Source organism: Pristis pectinata, chromosome 16 (assembly GCF_009764475.1).
Source record: "Pristis pectinata isolate sPriPec2 chromosome 16, sPriPec2.1.pri, whole genome shotgun sequence".
Lineage (NCBI taxonomy): Eukaryota > Metazoa > Chordata > Chondrichthyes > Rhinopristiformes > Pristidae > Pristis > Pristis pectinata.
Window position 1 is genome coordinate 24074299 of NC_067420.1, and position 17756 is coordinate 24092054.

The 17756-nt window shown below is 36.3% G+C and overlaps 1 protein-coding gene across 2 annotated transcripts in view; it reads left to right on the forward strand.

The window, feature by feature from the left end:
• Window positions 1-17756, forward strand: part of LOC127578793 (sterile alpha motif domain-containing protein 10-like) — a 79545-nt gene that overhangs the window by 6387 nt on the left and 55402 nt on the right. For both annotated transcript variants that reach the window (XM_052031246.1, XM_052031247.1), the window contains exon 2: window positions 1203-1381. In XM_052031246.1, coding sequence (XP_051887206.1) covers window positions 1203-1381 — 179 coding nt within the window. The remainder of the gene's footprint in view (window positions 1-1202; window positions 1382-17756) is intronic.

Consider the following 17756-nt stretch of genomic DNA (forward strand, 5'->3'; position numbering starts at 1 on the left):
AACAGAAACAGATGACAGGGTTATGGGACCTCTAATTCCAATCTCATTTCAAATTTTTTCTTGTCAAAAATAAGTTAAATCCTGAAGCTGTCATGACAGTGGAGTCAGGAATACATTCCTGCTTGATTTTTTTTTCTGAATATCGAATTCTCTCTGTTTACAAATAACTGGACCTCAATCACTAATTGACACTCAAGTCATTGGCTAAATATTCGGTGCAACTTTGTTTTTGAGTTTTTTAATGATGTAAGTATAAAACTTTAGTTGGGCCACATTTGAAATATTGCATGCAGTTCTGGTTGCTGCAAGGTAAAAATGTCAAATGCTGGAGGGCATAGCTTTAAGGTGAGAGGGGGAAAGTTTGAAGGAGATGTTCAAGACAAGTTTTGTTTTGCACAGAGTAGTAGGTGTCTGGAATGTGCTGCCAGGGGTGGGGTATTGGAAGCAGACATGATAACAACATTTAAGAGGTATTTAAGCAGGCACCTGAATGTGCAGGGAATGAAGGGATATGTGCAAGCAGATGGACTTCATTTAATTTGGCATCATGATCAGCACAGGCATCATGGGCCAAAAGACCTGTTCCTGTACCGTACTGTTCTATATTCTAAGTAATGTAATTTAAACTCAGGGCACTATTTCTTTTGGGAAGTATTTGCAAGGTGTAATATTGGTGTGGAAATCCTATTTGGGTTCTCCTTCAGTTTGTTCCATTTTGCTGTGGTGATTTTTAAGGAAATATCTGCATATATATATTTAAAATTTCAGACTTCAATTGCAATTTTCTTCTTTCCTGAAGATTGAATACTTTCTGTATAGCTCTTCCTCTCCAGTACTTCACCCATGTAACCATTTTTTCAAATATGAAGAAAAATAATGATTGTCAGCAGGCTATTCGACAGTAAAGTCAAATCTAATTTTGTTGTCTGTTGACATTCGCACATGTTAATTTAGAAATCATTAGATATCTATCTTCTTGGAACCTAGCACAGGAGCTCCAGGGCAATGTTGTGTCTCAATTGGCCTCACTGGCAGGATGCTACAAAGGTAGTGTTGTTGCTTAATTTCAACAGTAGAGTTTGAACTGTTCAATTAATTAGTTGTTGATTGTGATACAGTTGTTATTTCTGTGTAAATGAATGTGGATAAAGATAGAGCTCCTCCTCATTAATTCATCCACTTACTTTCCCTTCAATTTTCAGCGGCTTCCCATTTCAGCTTTTGCCGAAACACCCTGGATCAAAGTGTGTCAACCGATGACTTAAACTGTGGCTTGCAAGATGATACCGATAATCCTGCCTGGAATGATGGGGGAGGTCAACAGACATCTGGAGGCAGGAATATAAAGCTCTTACAACAGCCAGGAACAGAACATTTTCAGGTAGTTGGAATGATTTTTATCATTCGTACTATTTCTTGTTTGACACCTGAGATTGTCCAATATTTAAATCTACAGACTGATGACCAACAGTCAGTTGAGATAAAGATTTCCTTTCTCAATTTTGTTAGAAAATGAAAATAATGAATACTCTTGATAAAATATTGGAGGCTGCTTGAAAATACTATTGCCTTCTTCCTCTCTGTCATTTAAACTCTTTTCCATATCCTTCAGTCTTCCTTAATTTTTTACATTATCTAAATCTTTCTCTCGTTATTTTATTCTGTCTGTTCATTTTAACCTTCTCAATATTTTTGAAGTTTAATGTTCTCTATCCCTTCTTTGCTGTGCATGCCTGTGTTTTTTGTCTTTATTCCCTAACTCTTTTCTGAATTTATGCCTTTGTCATTTCTTTTGGTTTATTCCCCCTTTTGCATCTTATCTTTCAGTTAATCTCACTTCATTTATCCTGCAGGGTTTTGAACAAATCTGAAATATAGCAAACTCTAAAGATTGTTGCAGTCACGTCTTTTTCATTGAACTTCCAGTCTTAATTCTGAACAAATCCCATGTTGGTTCAAACCCAGATGTGATTGTCCATTTTTCTGTGACAGATTCTGAAGATAAAAGGTAGTTGTGCAAATGTTTAAAAGTCTTATATTTTTCAGTTATATAAAAATATGTTTTAGCTAGGCTGTGCATTGGCTTGATTGGCTACTCAGAAATGAGAGACTGTCAACAATTGATCACTGCATTTGGAACACCTTTGCAGTTGTCATAAAAACAGTCAAAGCTCATTCAGATTTGGAGTTGGAGTGCCATGTTGAAGTCCACTTTAAAAACTAACGGACATCAATGAAGACTCGGAAGCACAAACACATCTTATGTTCACTCACTCCAACCCACAACAACTCCACTGACAGTATATTTGGTGTCATGCTTAAGGTTCAGTAACTCCGCAAGAATTGCAGATTGTATCACATATTGTTTTGTCTGCATGACTAAACTGGTCATGGATAATATCACTACTCCATTTGAGAGTTCTGATATTTCACTTTCTAGGGTTCTGGAGGCTAATTTTAAATTAGCCATTTTCCCTCTTGTGCCAAACTTTTCACCAAAAAGTCATTCACTTTTGTAGATTTTTTTTCTCAAAGGAGACAAATGGGCTTTTGAGATATAAGAATTAGTCTATTTCAGTGAGTCTCTATGTGTTTTTCTATCACGAACTCTTGTTACTGTTTGCCAGATGCACTGAGTTACGTTGTATTAAATTTACATAATTGCAGGATTTCTTTGAAAACATTGAACTTTTTAAACCTTATGTCAAAAGCCTGCACTCATTCTTCGATCTTAAACAACAGTATTCATGTTGCTGCAATAGTGAAAATGCCATGGCCTTTGGTTCTGAGGAAATTACAATGAGTTTTTGTTCTCAGAGCAACTGGAAAGAAGTTATTTTAGGTAGAAATATGCAATATACAGTATGTTGATCTATCAACTGGTAAGTTTTGTGCTTTTCAAATGCTTTATCTTTGTCTAAATGTTAAAACGTATTTTTAAGAGTTAAGTTGTTTAATTGACTTCATACAGTTTTTAGATGTTTTTGAATGTTGCTGAATGGCAGGAGTATTCAGAAATGATCAAGACTTGGATGGTTTGTTCACCGGCTAAGTCAGGGGAGGAACTTGGCATCCTCTCCACATAATGGCACTATGTTATGCAATACCACACATACCATTCTGTTTAGGGTCAGGGCAATACTTACTAGCAAGTTAACACCAGTAAACTCACAAAAGTTAATTACACTAAGTCTCTGTTATTTCCAAAAGATAGGGGTATAGACTTCCTACAGGTAAAAAAAAAGATGGATACCATTAAGGCCACTGGCAATGACACTAAGCTGCACTGACATCCCCTCCATGGATCTAATATCTTCTATGTAAGTTGCATCTTGTCAAAATCTACCCACATTCCTGACCCTCAGTTTTCCCGACTTCAACCCCACCTCCAGCCACACACCAACCAAGACATCAAATGCAATCCACCTCATGGCAAACAAGATTTACTGGACATCACAGGAGAGGGCCATAGGGCCATATATTTACAAACACTCCTGGTAATACATGGCTAACCTCACAAGTATGCGGACAGCCAGGACTTGGTGTATATACCCACTATTACAGGTCAGCAGCAAGAGGGTATCTTGTTACTGACAAGCTCTGGCCTATTAGATTGTCTGAAAAGCAGCTCCTCCAACAATATAGTATTCCTCCTATAGTGCAATGAAGGTAATTTATGTTAAGTGCTGACTCATATACGGGAATGCTACCCTGAAATATAACAATAGTCTCAATGTGAAACTTATCTCCACCTATTCCAAAAGGTTCAGCAGTATCCAGATTTGAAAAACTACAGCAAAATGTAAGGCAGCTGGAAATGACAAAAAGCATCAGGCTTAGCCAGCACAGCCTATGCTGTCAAGAAATTTTGAAAATTCTAAGATGCTGCTACTTGGTATAATAACACCACCAAAGTCTGTCCGAAAACTCTTTAAGATATTCCGTGCAGATTTGCAGCAAAATGGGTTCAAGGGTCATATAAAAAGCTTTTGTTATAAATGAAGCTAAAGAAATATTATACTTAAATATAATAGCTTATATATTTAAGCTAAAGAAACTACTTTAAGTATCTGGATTGCTGTGCCCTGAATTTATTTAAACATCTGAAAAAACTAAGCATTACTACAAATGAATTGTTCCAGCTTCCCCAATTCCGGGCTGTCCCACCACCATCCGTCACCAGAAGCTACTGATCAGTGACATCGCAAATTGAATCCAGGCAGATTTTAATTATTCTTTTAACCAAGATGCCCAAGTCCCATGCAGAAGTAATAATTAAAGCAATGAAGCTTATAATGTTTCTGGCGAGTGGTTATCTTCTTTGCTAAACCTTAAAACTTTATACTTAATGTAATAAGATGCATGAAGGATTGTGAGCCTGTGTTCGATAATTTGTAATTCAGTGCTTAACCTTGTAAATGAAATGGTCAAAATCTTTTAAGTGCAAGATAAATGATTATATGCATTGAGATTCCAAATTCCATCCTGGCATACATATTGAAAGATATAATTTTGTTCAATGGTGGCAATTTTAACTAATCTGCCCACTGGGAGACTGATGAAATTGGAGAAGCTCTGCTTTATACTGTATAATTCTACTCGCCGTTGAATTTTAGCTGTTTATCATGGCTTCCCTGTTTTATGTGGCAATAGCATCTTATCAAAACATATTAGACACAAGTTTATCCTTCTCACAAGAGCATTCTGCAAATGACCTTTTAAGCTTGTTCCTAACATTGATAAGCTTCTGACCTTTTACCATAAATTTTATGCTTATATTGGGAATAGTAAATGCATGGAAGTAGTAGCAATACATATAGAAATTCAGAATGCATAATCATGACACCTAAATTTGTGAGAATTTCATACATAAAGTGATAGGAGCTATTCATCTGTCAAAGAATGCCACAATCTTGAGTTATTGAGTTGGCAGAATATCTTTGTATGAAAAGTTCAGTTACATTTTGTACAGAAAATATACTTGAACTGTTCCTCTACTCTGAGGTCAGTGATGATGAATTGACACTCTACAGAATGGCTAATACTAGTAACTGTCATAGGATTGGCTATGGTGTCGCACATCAACTTCTGATCTATCAGTTGGCCGTTTTTTTCTCTTTTTTTTCCATATATTCAGCTCCTGTACTTTGTAATAAAGTCTAAATTCTACTGGGAATCTCACCAAGCAAAACTGATTGAAATGTAAAATCGTGATTATTTCCATTATGAACCCTACTGTTCTGCAAAAGCCAGCAAAATTAGGAGGCTGGTTCTGTAGAACAGTTGGGTCCATAATGGAAATTCAGGGTTTGTGTGAATTGAATAAAATTACTTGAGCAGACTGCTGATAGGAAACCTTGGAAATTATCACAAGCCTAGAGGACATTATATTTAAATATACAAGAACTACATTTTCAAATATTTTAAAGTATGGAACTAACAAAATAAGGTAATTACAAAGCAATTGCAACAGATTAATAAATTAATAACTGCCAATTTAACCATCTGCATTCCATCAATAATTCTGGTCAATTTATAGTATTTGTGCTGACTTGGTGCCTTTCAAAAATCTTAGGGTATCCCATGGTGTCAAGTAGATGTTTTTGCAAAGTAGTCATTGCTGTAATGTGGGAAACATAGAAGCTAATTTGTTCACAGCAGGGTCCCACAATTTAAAAAAAATGATTGAATTATCCATTTTGGATGTTGATTGAGGAATGCATTGATTAGGATAGTGGGAGAGTACCCCTGAGAATGAATTGTTACCAGGTTTAAACTTTAAAATGTCAGGAAGAAATATATAAAACCTGCATTTATACATAGTCTTTTATGATCTTGGTCCTTTACATTAAATGAAATAATTTTAGAAGTGTAGTCATTGTTGTAATCATAGAAAATGCAGCAATTTGTGCATTGCAACTGCTCAGAAACCACAATGCGATAACAAACAGAAAATCTTTTTTTGTTATTCCTTGAGGATTAAATATTGGCCACGATACTGGTGAAAACTCTCCTGCTCTTCTATGAAATCCTGCCACTGGATTGTTTAAATCTCATCTGAGAGAACAGATGAGGCCTCGGTTAAAAATATCTAACCAGAATTAGTAGCTCAAACAGCTTTGTACTCCTTCAGCTTGGATTTTTGTGCTTGGGTCTCCAAAGCAGTATTTTGAGCTTTGTCCTTATCTCTCAGCGGTGAGAGTGCTATGATTGAAACAATGCTGAAATTAAGGGACAACACTTCTGACATATGGTTCTCCTCTGTATCTGCTATGGCTCGGGAAGTAACGGGCCCGACTCTATTAGTAGGTTGCAGGTGCAAAGAACCTGGAATGAGGCATCAACCCATTATCTTAAAACTCAAAGCCAAGAGCGTCTTCTATTGAATAAGGCAAGCAAAGCAAGGTACTAATTTAGATACAGCTTATTGTATGGCAATAGGATTAATAAATCCAAAGTGATGGATGAGGACTGTTGTCAGAGCAAAAAATAATATACCACTTAGCGTTGTGCTAGTGCATCAATGTCAACCAGGTGCTTGTTTAATTACTTGTTTTAAAAACCTACAAAAAAAACTTTTGATACAGGTGAAACTATGTAATGTGTGTCGTTTACTCAATGTCAACTTCAAACTCAATTCATAATAATTGTTGATTTATTCAGCAGCAGTGACTACATTAAATTGCTTTGTCTTTATTTTTACCTGAACAATATACTTATTCTACTTCTTGGAACTGCTTAAATGATATTCATTATATGTACTGTCTCAATTGTGCCAGTCAAATTACATGGACTAGAAGTGATGTTTTTGTCTAATATCAATTAGACTGGAATAACTCTATAATTTAGAGAAGTATGAATGGAAGCAATGCATTCTCTACATGCTTGAATCCTAGCAACGGTGCAAGGAAGACTAATCAACATCTTAAATACAGCTTATACAACCTTTCAAACTAAAACTTACTCGTGGTGCTGTAATGAATAGCAAGCTATCTGATTAGTACAACATATACTGGAGTGTGAGACAGCCACAGCTCTTAGCCCAGGTATTTTGGAATAAAGTTGGTGGGTCTTTATGCATAAAATGTAGCTGAAGAGCTCTGGAATTCATATTATACACACTATTGTTTTCCTGATTTTTATTCTTACGGATATAAGTTCAGCACAAAAATTGTTGTGTAAGTAGGAAATATACCTTAGTTTATTTGTAATAGTTTATAGTGCTTTATGAACTTTGCATTGCCTTGCCTATGAGAAGCAGAGCAAGTCACTTCATACATAATGACTCAGACCTTGCTGAAACAAAATAGAATCCAAATGTTGTATGGCATTATTCTTTTCTTGTACAATATTTTTATTAAATCCATGAAAATAATACAGTACATGCATTAAAAAAGAGAGTAAAAATACTACTGAATACGTTGTATTAAATCATACTTAAGATCACAATACTCTAAATTAATAATCACATATAATAGTTAGTTAATAAAGGAGAAAAAAAATGAAATATTTTATTATAAAAAAAAATCTATTCCCACTACCAAAAACCGAAGCTTTTTGATGGAAAACACAAGGAAAAACCCTTAAAAAAAAACGTAACCGTGTCAGCCAATATCTGCGTTTTAGTCACCAAATCAGAGATTTTGAAAATAGTTCAAAAAAAGATCCCCACAAGGTTTGAAAGTCTAAGTTAGATTCAAAAACTGAACAGCGAATCTTCTCAAGATTCAGGAATGACATAACATCCCGTAACCATTGAGCATGAGTAGGCAGAGTAACTTCCTTCCATTTAAGCAATACAGCTCTCCCGGCTATAAGAGAAATAAAAGCCAGAATGTGTAAATCAGAAGCCTTCAAAGTTATATATTTTTCTCCAATGATCCCAAATAGTGCAGTCAAAGGATTAAGTTTAAAGTTTATTTTGAAAAGTACAGTAAAAGTATAAAAGACCTCTGTCCAATATTTTTTAAGACTCTGACATGTCCAGAACATGTGAATTAAAGAAGCAACTCCATTATTACATTTGTCACAGTAAGGAGATATATCGGAATAAAAACGGGATAGTTTATCTTTAGACAAGTGAGCTCTATGGACATTACTGATCTGCAAATCAATCAGTAAATATGGCAAGGATAACATGAATCAGGGATCACCACAGTTTGCTTATTGATTTGCACTGCTCCATTGTAAGTTGCCTCATGATTTTCTTGAAGTTGCTGCATTGACACTCTTTAATCCCAACCTCAATAGACCACAGAAAATTAAGTGTAGCAATTAGTACCAAAAGTGCCTTTCTAACAATATGTGTTAGAAATTGCTAACAAGCCCCTCTGACCTAGAAAGAGAACAATAACAGAGCTCATTATTTTAGGTTGTAAATAGTTTTAGGGTGTTTAAAAAATACTCAATGTAACTTATTTTTAGTTTTTGTTTCTGAGGTTCCGTTCTCTCTCTCTCTCTCTCTCTCTCTCTCTGTATAACACATTTGATTCACAAGTTCTAATGCACTCTCGTTTTAGTCCATCTATTTTCCTCAATCCTTTAATCGCATTGATATATTCATTGCCCTTTTGTGTATCAAAGTTCCAAGTGCCCCATAGCCCTCATGGTTCTCTTCTTAGCATGTACTTCCAATATATTTGTGCATAAAAATTATTACAATCTAAACATAGACAAACAAGTGCAATTAATGGGCCATGCTGTTAGAGTCCTGCTCCTGCAGAATCAGGTCCTTTGCTGTGGCTTAGTTATTGCTTGCATAGAGCTTTGTTGTTTATACAATAAGCCTGTAGATACAAGTGCTCCATGAAAGAATTAATTTTCTTTCCCTTGCCTGGGTTAGCTGTCTCTAATACCTGCCACAACAGAACTACTTGAGCTATTATGCTTCTCATGGACACTATTCATGCAGATCATTAATAAATCTTTCATGAGAGTAATACATTTATTTTTTGAATATCTCATCACCAAATTTTGAATCATCAGAAGGCATTATAAATATTGTTTTATATTCTGATAATTTTAGAATCTATACAAAACCAGTATACCTAAAACCATGTTCAAATATTTTTAAGTTTATAAACCCCTGTTGAAATGAGCTCATCACTCCCACAGTTTAAAAAGAAACGCAGTATTTTACACAAAAATAATTTTGTTGCTCTGTATTAAATTCTCTCCTCAGAATTAGCAGAACATTTCATAGAATCATATAGCATTGGACTACAAGAGTATAGTTATTAATATTTTTTCTTCTAGCTATGTTATCTAATCCTGTTGAAAAACACGATGATGCTGGAGGAACTCAGCAGGCCAGGCAGCATCCATGGAATAAAGCAGGCAGTCAATGTTTCAGGTCAGGACCCTTCTTCAGGACTGAAGATAGGAAAAGGGGAAGCCCAATATATAGGAGGGAAAAGCAGAGCAGTGATAGGTGGCATCTGCAGTCCCTTGTTTCTCTTATCTAATCCTGTGCTCTTTTTCTCTCCATACCCTTTCATATTCTACTTTCATACGCTTGTAACTAATTTCATTTATAAAGAATTTATGGATGCTGCTTCAACTTATCTTTGTGATTGAGAATTCTGCAATCTAACATTCCCTTCATAAATATATTTTATAATCTCCCCATTATCTCTTTGTGGCTATATTATATCTTCACCTTATTGCCACTTAGAGTCAAGGGAAACAACTGTCATGTTTTATCATATTGTATTCCCTGATAATCACTATGACTTCCATTGTATCACCTCAAACTTCCCACCTATAGTTACAAATCTCTTATTTTTAGTCTCTATTCATTATCATCACCTTTCGTTCATGATAATACTCTAAATTAAAATAGAAGGATATGATTTGTTATTAGATTGTTATCAATTTCTGGTGTTTTCTTGTTCAGCAAGATTTGACAACCTGATTTTAAAATCTTCTTGGTCCATGTTTTATTCCTTAATATTTTTCTGCTTGTTCTGAGTCTGCTTTCCTATATCTAACTATGAAAAAAAATCAATAAATGTATCATTGCAGTCACTTCCCAGAAGTTGGCTGAAGATTAGCAATAGCATGGGTGTTGGATATTATTTGTCTCTATATCAAAAACAATTACACATAGAAAGATTAAACCGATATGTGTTTGGGAAATGCTTAAGGTGTAGTCACCTTCATTCCATTATCCATTAAATCAAGAGGGAGTTCAAAATTTTGCATTGAATAGTAACTAACTTCAAACTCATTGCTTATTAATTTGAGTATGAAATATAAATAGACACACAAGTAAAGTTCCACATATGGAAGGAGGATTCTTTGAGTTTGACATTATGAAGCACTTAAACGTGATTTCATTTGAATTGTTTTATTTTACTTAAAAATGTTGTAATAACTAACTAGAAAGACTGTTGGCATTTTACAGTCAGTATTGTGACATAACTGCAATTTTTTATATTGTATATTTCTGTTCGTTAGTGTGTTGAATAAGATTTTTACTACTTGTGAGGCAATTCACCTTGAAAACCAGCTTTGTTTGAATGACATATTTATTGTAGGTTCAGCTATTGCTTGAAAGTGAAGCTGATTCAGCACCACTGGCAGACTAGAAATTGAGCCTCAGATCCATAGCCTCGATAGAAAGAATATAAGAATACTGCTGCTGTGGAACAAAGTATTTTGTTGCAAGTCATTATTCTTTCATTTATTCATTGAATAGCAAATGTAAATCCAGAATAGCAATCATAAGGTTCCATCAGCAAGAACAGAACTTGGAAAATGTATTATAGTAACTTTTCCGGAATTTACAATGTATATTACATTCTCTATTTTTAGAACCCTTTCCTTGAATTTTGCCATTGCTTGTGTCATTGCCCAATAAATGGAAAATAACCCTTTCCTTCTGGAAAATAATTTTTTTGTTCATTTTAAAAGATAAAATAAGCAGATTTTTATTTTGTAGGAAGACAGATATCCTTCTTAATCTCTATTGCACATTTAAGGGTAAAATTTTATTTAGAAGGGGTGTTGATCATTTCAGAAATGTGAGATTGCTGCATTCATTCACCACCCTCATTTTGCTTATTCTCACACTGTAAGATTACAAGATTCTTTCTTAATTTTTCCCTTCTCTTCCTTTCTACGCCATCTCTCTTCTGCTGATACGCCAGAATGTTCATCACTTGTCAACACTCCCTTTCTTATCTCCCTCCCTTCAAAAGAAATACCACCAACTAATGTCAAAACTTCTTTTTGTCTCAAGTTCTCATACACCAACCTTCAGAATTATCTTTTACATCGTATCTTGCTTGAATTTTTATTGATATCCAGAGTTACTGCAGTTCGAGTCGTGCTTGACCTCTTGCTGTTTGTGACCCTCAATACTTTTCTTTGTACAATGGCTCCATTTCTATCTGCTCCAATATGGCTAACACATTTCCTGCAATAGATTTATCTCCCATGGGCACAGGCCATTCTGGTCAGTGATGCAGTATTATTTCAATAAACCTTCAGATACAATCTGGTCAGGTCAAACATATTTACTTAAAAGTCAATATTACTAGAAGGGATTTCACAATGAATCTAACTGGAATTCAATCAATCTAAGAATTCAAATTTTGGTAATAAAGAGAAAAATAGTTTTTATTGAACAAAATCTCAGAAGTGCTCGGCTCAAATGATGGTTGTGCGTTGTTATGTTAATTTCACTTTTTCATGTTGCTAATTTCACAATACATTACAGCAATGAAAAATATGGAGAGAAATTTTGCAAAAAATCTCCTATTTAAAACATCATTAAAAGCCTCAGTGATACAAATTGGAGTCTGTGGTGCACAGGCACAACTGTGGAGCAAATTTTACATGAACCAATATTGGTGAGAAAGTTGGCATGTGCAGTGAATGCTCAGAAGTATGCAGAGTGTGCAGACCATAATGTCAATCTGAGCACAATGCGAATTTGATATCAAAACTACTGCTTTGTAATTTAGTATTCCAGCTATTTCTCTTTTAACTTCCGGAGTTGTTAATGTGTTCAGCAGCAGGATGCAGAATTTGGGGTATCCAAATTTCAGCATGCATTTCAAATATTTGCCACTGATTTGTAGCAATTTGCATAAGTTCATGGAGAGAAAAGGGTTTAAACTACATAAAATCTTTTGAAACATTTAAACTATCTCTGAATTATGTCTGTGGAATGTTTTACCATGGCAATTATTGTTTTTTTCAATAAACTTCCTTTAGTGCATGGCAGTTCTTTGCTCCATTTGAGGGCTGTGATTGGTTGGGTTTGTGGAGTCATCTGTTGCAGATACAAGCAAGTTTGGGTTCTGAGATTGGATGAGAGATCCAGGCCCTAAGAGTGTCCAAGAGAGATCAGAGACCCGAGAGCAGCTGAGATGGAGGTCAGAGATGCCAGGTGGAAATGGGTGGGATCATCCTACCCGTTGAGATAGAGGCTTATTATGAGCACAATCTGCAGTTTTCCCAGTAGTCCTATTTAGACAGCACCTTATTGATCAACTACTCAAAGTTACTTACTGAATTATTTTCTTCTGGCAGTTGCTATGAGTCTACAAGCAGTTTGTGCTCTCAATAATTGGTTCAGGTTATGAAAACCTGCAGGAAGTGGTATGTCAGGTGCTGAGGGATTACCAGATGTAAATGGGAGAAAAGCATTTCCCTTGGAAAATATCATAACTAGGAAAAAGAGAGGAGAACAGGGAAAGCAGGACAAGCTTCTGGAAAAGAGGGGAAAAGGAGGAATAGAAAGGCTATCTGCAGGAGGTCATAACCTCCCACTGTGCTCAGGAGACAATTCTCCTGTCATGCTTCAGTAAGGAAAAATGTTTGAGATGCCACTACACTTGCCTCAGCCACAAGTGTAACTTCAGAGAACGCCAAGGACCAGATTGTCAGTGGCTATTAAGGTGACCATGCTAATGAACTATTAAGATCTCACTCTTTTCAGAAAACATCTTCTTGTTTTCTGGCACACATTATGTAAAAGAATACCTACTATATTGTATTCTGTATTGTCAGAAATCAGCAGGTGGAGATGGACAATGGGATTGTAGGTTTTCCATGTGCAGCGTCACTGACTGAAGGCAGAACACTTCACGAGTGCTCTTTGTTAACTCTGTCTTATACTGGAAATGAGAGGGATTCCATTCCCTCCATCAGCAGGAGTATGTTACCTTGGGTAATGCAACACGCAGATCAAAGGTGGTACCACAATGCCTTAATTCATTTTGCCACCACTACTCAGCAGCGAGAGTTGTCCACTGATGACATACTGATGCAGAACACATGCAGATATGCTCAGCATGCCTACAACTAAAACTGCACAAAATCTATTGGCATGTAGAAACAATGCTTCCACTGCCTGGATTGCTCTGGAGCACCCCTGTTGGGTTTGAAAGAGTGGGTGCCAAGATAGTGAGCTGCATGCTGCTATACCTCCCCGTCACAGCCCTTCCCACAGAAAGTGTGAATAGTTGATCTTTGTCTGCAATATGGCATAGTTTCATTTATGAATTGGTCTCAGAAAATTTATTCTGTGGTAACAGAACAACATTTAAAAAGCATTTGGCTAAGTACTTGGATAGGAAAGGAGTAGAGGGATATGGGCCTATTGCAGGCAAATGGGATTAGCAGAGACAAGCATTTCAATCGGCATGGACGAGTTGAGCCAAAGGGCTTGTTTTGGTGCTTTACAGCTCTATGACTCTAAATAATGGTGCATTTTAGCAACAGAATCTGATGACTTGGTCTGACCGCAGGAAAGCTAAAGTTGTTATGAAGAATCTGAATAAAAAAGGCTATTTTGTAAGATAAAATTAATATCTGCCAGGTAAAGCCTTTCCTATCAAAGGCAATGTCATCAAATAAATTGAAAATAGATTAACTTCACCTGCAATTAAGATAATTTGGAATGTGTCATACCTATGTTGTTTCTACTATGGGCAGCTCAGTGGCACAGCTAGTAAAGCTACTGGCTCAGCTTCAGTGACCCAAGTTTAATCTTGACCTCCAATGTTGTCCATGTAGAGTTAGCATGTTCTCCCTATGACCATGTAGGTTTTTATCTGCTCCAGTTTCTTCCCACATCCCAAAGACATGTGGGTTCATCAGACACTGTAAATTGTCTCTAATGTGCAGGTGAATGGTAGAATCTGGGAGGAGTCAATGGGAATGTGGGGAGAATAAAAAAGAAATGCTGTGGGATTAGTGTAAATGGGTGTTTGATGGTTGGGGCAGACTCAGTGGGCTGAAGGGCCTGTTTCCATGTTGTATCTCTTTGACTCAATAACTCGAAAGTAGATGGGTGCTTGATGGTTGTTGCAGACTCAGTGGTCAAGGCCTGTTTCCGTGCTGTATGACTCTACATTTTCATTTTTAGCATTCACATTACATTAAGTGATAAGCATTATGTTTCTGCAGAGGCTTTTTTTAATAGCATGACTTTACATTAGCAGTACCAGCATAGAAAAGTATTATTACTTTAGATGTAGAGGTGGAAGATGAGTTTAGAGGGTAAAGTCAAGTATTTGGGATAGAAAATAATGGTACATCAAATTTCACTGTTGTTGATTATCATCACTGTTCACACGGACCTACACAAAATGTTCATAAATATGCCATGTAGCCAAAAATGCCTCTATGTGGTACATTTCTTCCACAACCTAACATTCTCCTGAAGTATGTACAATGTGCAAAATTTCTTACCAATTATAAGGAAATGAAAATTGCTGCATTTCAGTAATGGGAAGAGTTATAATGAGGAGGTAGAATTAAAGTGGCTGTCCCTTTCTAATTCTTTTGTTCCACTATCAGCATGTTCTGACCAAATCCTAACTACTCTCTTGATGTCAAACGAAACAATGATACAAAGGAACTGCATTTTAGGAGTACTAATGAGGCTAGGACATATTGGTTTATTGTCACGTGAGGTGAGATGTAGTGAAAAACTTTGTTTTCATATCATTCAGGCAGATCATGCCACACATAAGTACATTGAGGTTATAAAAAGAAAGCAGAATGCAGAATATGGTGTTGGAGCTACAGAGAAAGTGCAGTGGAGGTAAACAAATAAACTGCAAGGGCCGTGACAAGGTAGATTGGGAGATGAAGGATACATCTTCAGCATGTAAGAGGTTGTTCAAAAGTCTGATAACAGTGGGCTAGAAGCTGTTCTTGGGTCTGGTGATGTGTGCTTCCAAACTTTTGTATCTTCTGCTTGATGGGAGAGGGAAAAGAGAGAAATGACGGGTGGGAAGTGTCCTTGATTATTTTGGCTGCTTTCCCAAGGAAGCAGGAAGTGCAGACAGAGTCGATGGAGGGGAGGCTGGTTTGCCTGATGGACTGAGCTGTGTTCATGACTCTTGGCAATTTCTTGCCATGAATGGTAAAGTTCTAGGGAGTACTGAGGAACAAAGGGACCTTGGCATGAAAGTCCAAAGGTCCTTGAAAGTGGCAGCTTTGGTAGATAATGTGGTTAAGAAAGCTGGAATTCCATGTCCTATAATTCTAGACGCCTTCACAAATGAGAAGAATTTCACTGAAGCTACACACATTTTTAAATACAACTTTAGATTTTCTTGCCGCCTCTTCCTTGCTTTTCCAGGCTATCCAGAGAAGAAATGCCTCTCATCTCTGTAAGCATTCTGCTAACTCTCTTCTGCATCCTTTCCTGGGCTTTTTATGACTTTCCTAATGTGGGGTGACCCTATCCTGGCACAATATTCCAGTTGTAGGTAAACCAGTATTCTGTAAAGGTCATTATAATTTCCTCGATCTTGAACTCCATGCCTCTGTTTATAAAGCTCAGGATCCCATATGTTTTTTTAACCACTTTTTTGAACCATCCTACTACTTTCATTGAACTATGCGCATATACCTCCACATCTTGTTCTTGGAACCCCTTTTAGAATTGTGTCTTCTAGTTTATATTGCCTCTTCTCATTGTTCCTAATGAAATGCTATGTTTTGATTCCAAATTACCTGTAGCAGATCTGTTCCCAAACAATCTGCTGGAGGAACTCTGGGGGTCAAGCAACATCTGTGGGAGGAAAGGAATTGTTGATTTTTTGGGTCGAAACCCTGCATCATAGTCTCTTGTGTTCTCATCCTATTGAAATTGGTCTCCTCCAATTGCTTTCTTTTATCCGGGGGTGGTCTATATCCTTTTCCATTGTTATTCTATATGTATTGAGATTATGTACTTGTTTCCTGGATGTTCCCTTATTGATATTTGCCAATGTGGCATGGCAATTTTCCTCTTGGTGTGCAGAATTTTAAAAGTGTCCATGTTATGTTTGTGTCTCTGATCAAGGTCTGAAGTAGAATTCAGTCAACTTAGAGTAGAGGCAGTTGTCAAATTGAGAACAGTTAAGTGTTTCAAATTGACATTGGATTTGGCAAAATTAGTATACTGCTTCCTTGCAAACCTATAAAGGTAATAAATCACAAGCCCTGAATTGTTGCCATAATTACTGAGAGTTTAGACCTGGCCTTCAGGGCAAAGCAGTGAAAATGATGTAATGTTAAAGGTACTAATTGGTAATTTTGCTGCTGCATAATTCTGAGATCAAACTATATGGACACAAAATGAGTGGAAAAACCCAGCATGCGTCCTGTTTAATCCCACACCTCATTTCAGCTCATTCATATCCAAAGTGTGGAGAATGTTAGCTTTGCTGTCATTTACCGTGGCTACTCAGTATGAGGTTCTCTGATCTGCTTCTGATTCTGCTATGATCTACAAACAGAAAATCCATCAAAATAACTCTCCTATAAACCCTTTACTCTAACCAGAATTTCACATAACTCTCAAGTGGAAATGGCTGACTGTTCAAAGCAAAGGTGCTATGGATTACATAGTTTAATTTAATTTTGTTTTTTTTTCACTCCTTGCCATACTGTCGCCTTACTTGACTTAAATTAATTGCAAGTTTTAGTTGGAAAACCAGAATTGGCCAGGGACAAGAATGATGTGTCAATGTTCTGGATCAGTACAAAAGAAAAATAATTAACTTATTCTGCAAAGATGTGCTTAAAGTTTAAACCTCCTTGCTAAAAATATTAATAGTTCCACTTATTACTGAATTAATGTATTCTGAAATAGAGTTTTGAATTGCTTACCACTGATTCCAATGAATTAGATAAATGCGGTTCAATTGGATGAAATACTCTTCTGCCGGAAATGTTAAGGAGACAACATGGTGCAGTAAATTACCCAATGGATGAGGATGGTGTAACATGAAGTATTACGTTATCTCTCCTTTCTCCATTTCATCTGTTTAAAAAAAAACACAAATCGAATGGTCATTAACCATTTAATGTATTAAATCTCAATCATCAGTTAAGTGATTGAAGGTGTTATTGACGGTTTTGTCATGCAGCACATATTCACCAATAACCTGCTGTCCAGTGCTCTCCTCAGTTTGGTTTTCGCCTTGGTCCAAATATAGATAAAAGATCTAAACTTAAGACTTGAAATCCAAGTGGCCACCCATATACATCATGGTAGCATTTGCCTGAATATGGGGTGAAGGAGCCCTGGCAGAAGTTAAATCCATGGGCATCAAGGCAAAAGCATTCCACTAGTTGAAGTTGTAACTCACACAAAGGATGATGGCTCTTGTGGTATATTTATGTATTACTATATAGGTATGTCACTTGAGTATATAACGAGCTGATGTCATCATATGTGCAGCATGAGCACACGTTAGTTGCAACAGTAAATTTCACATCTTTATTTTAAGGATCCTGGTGTC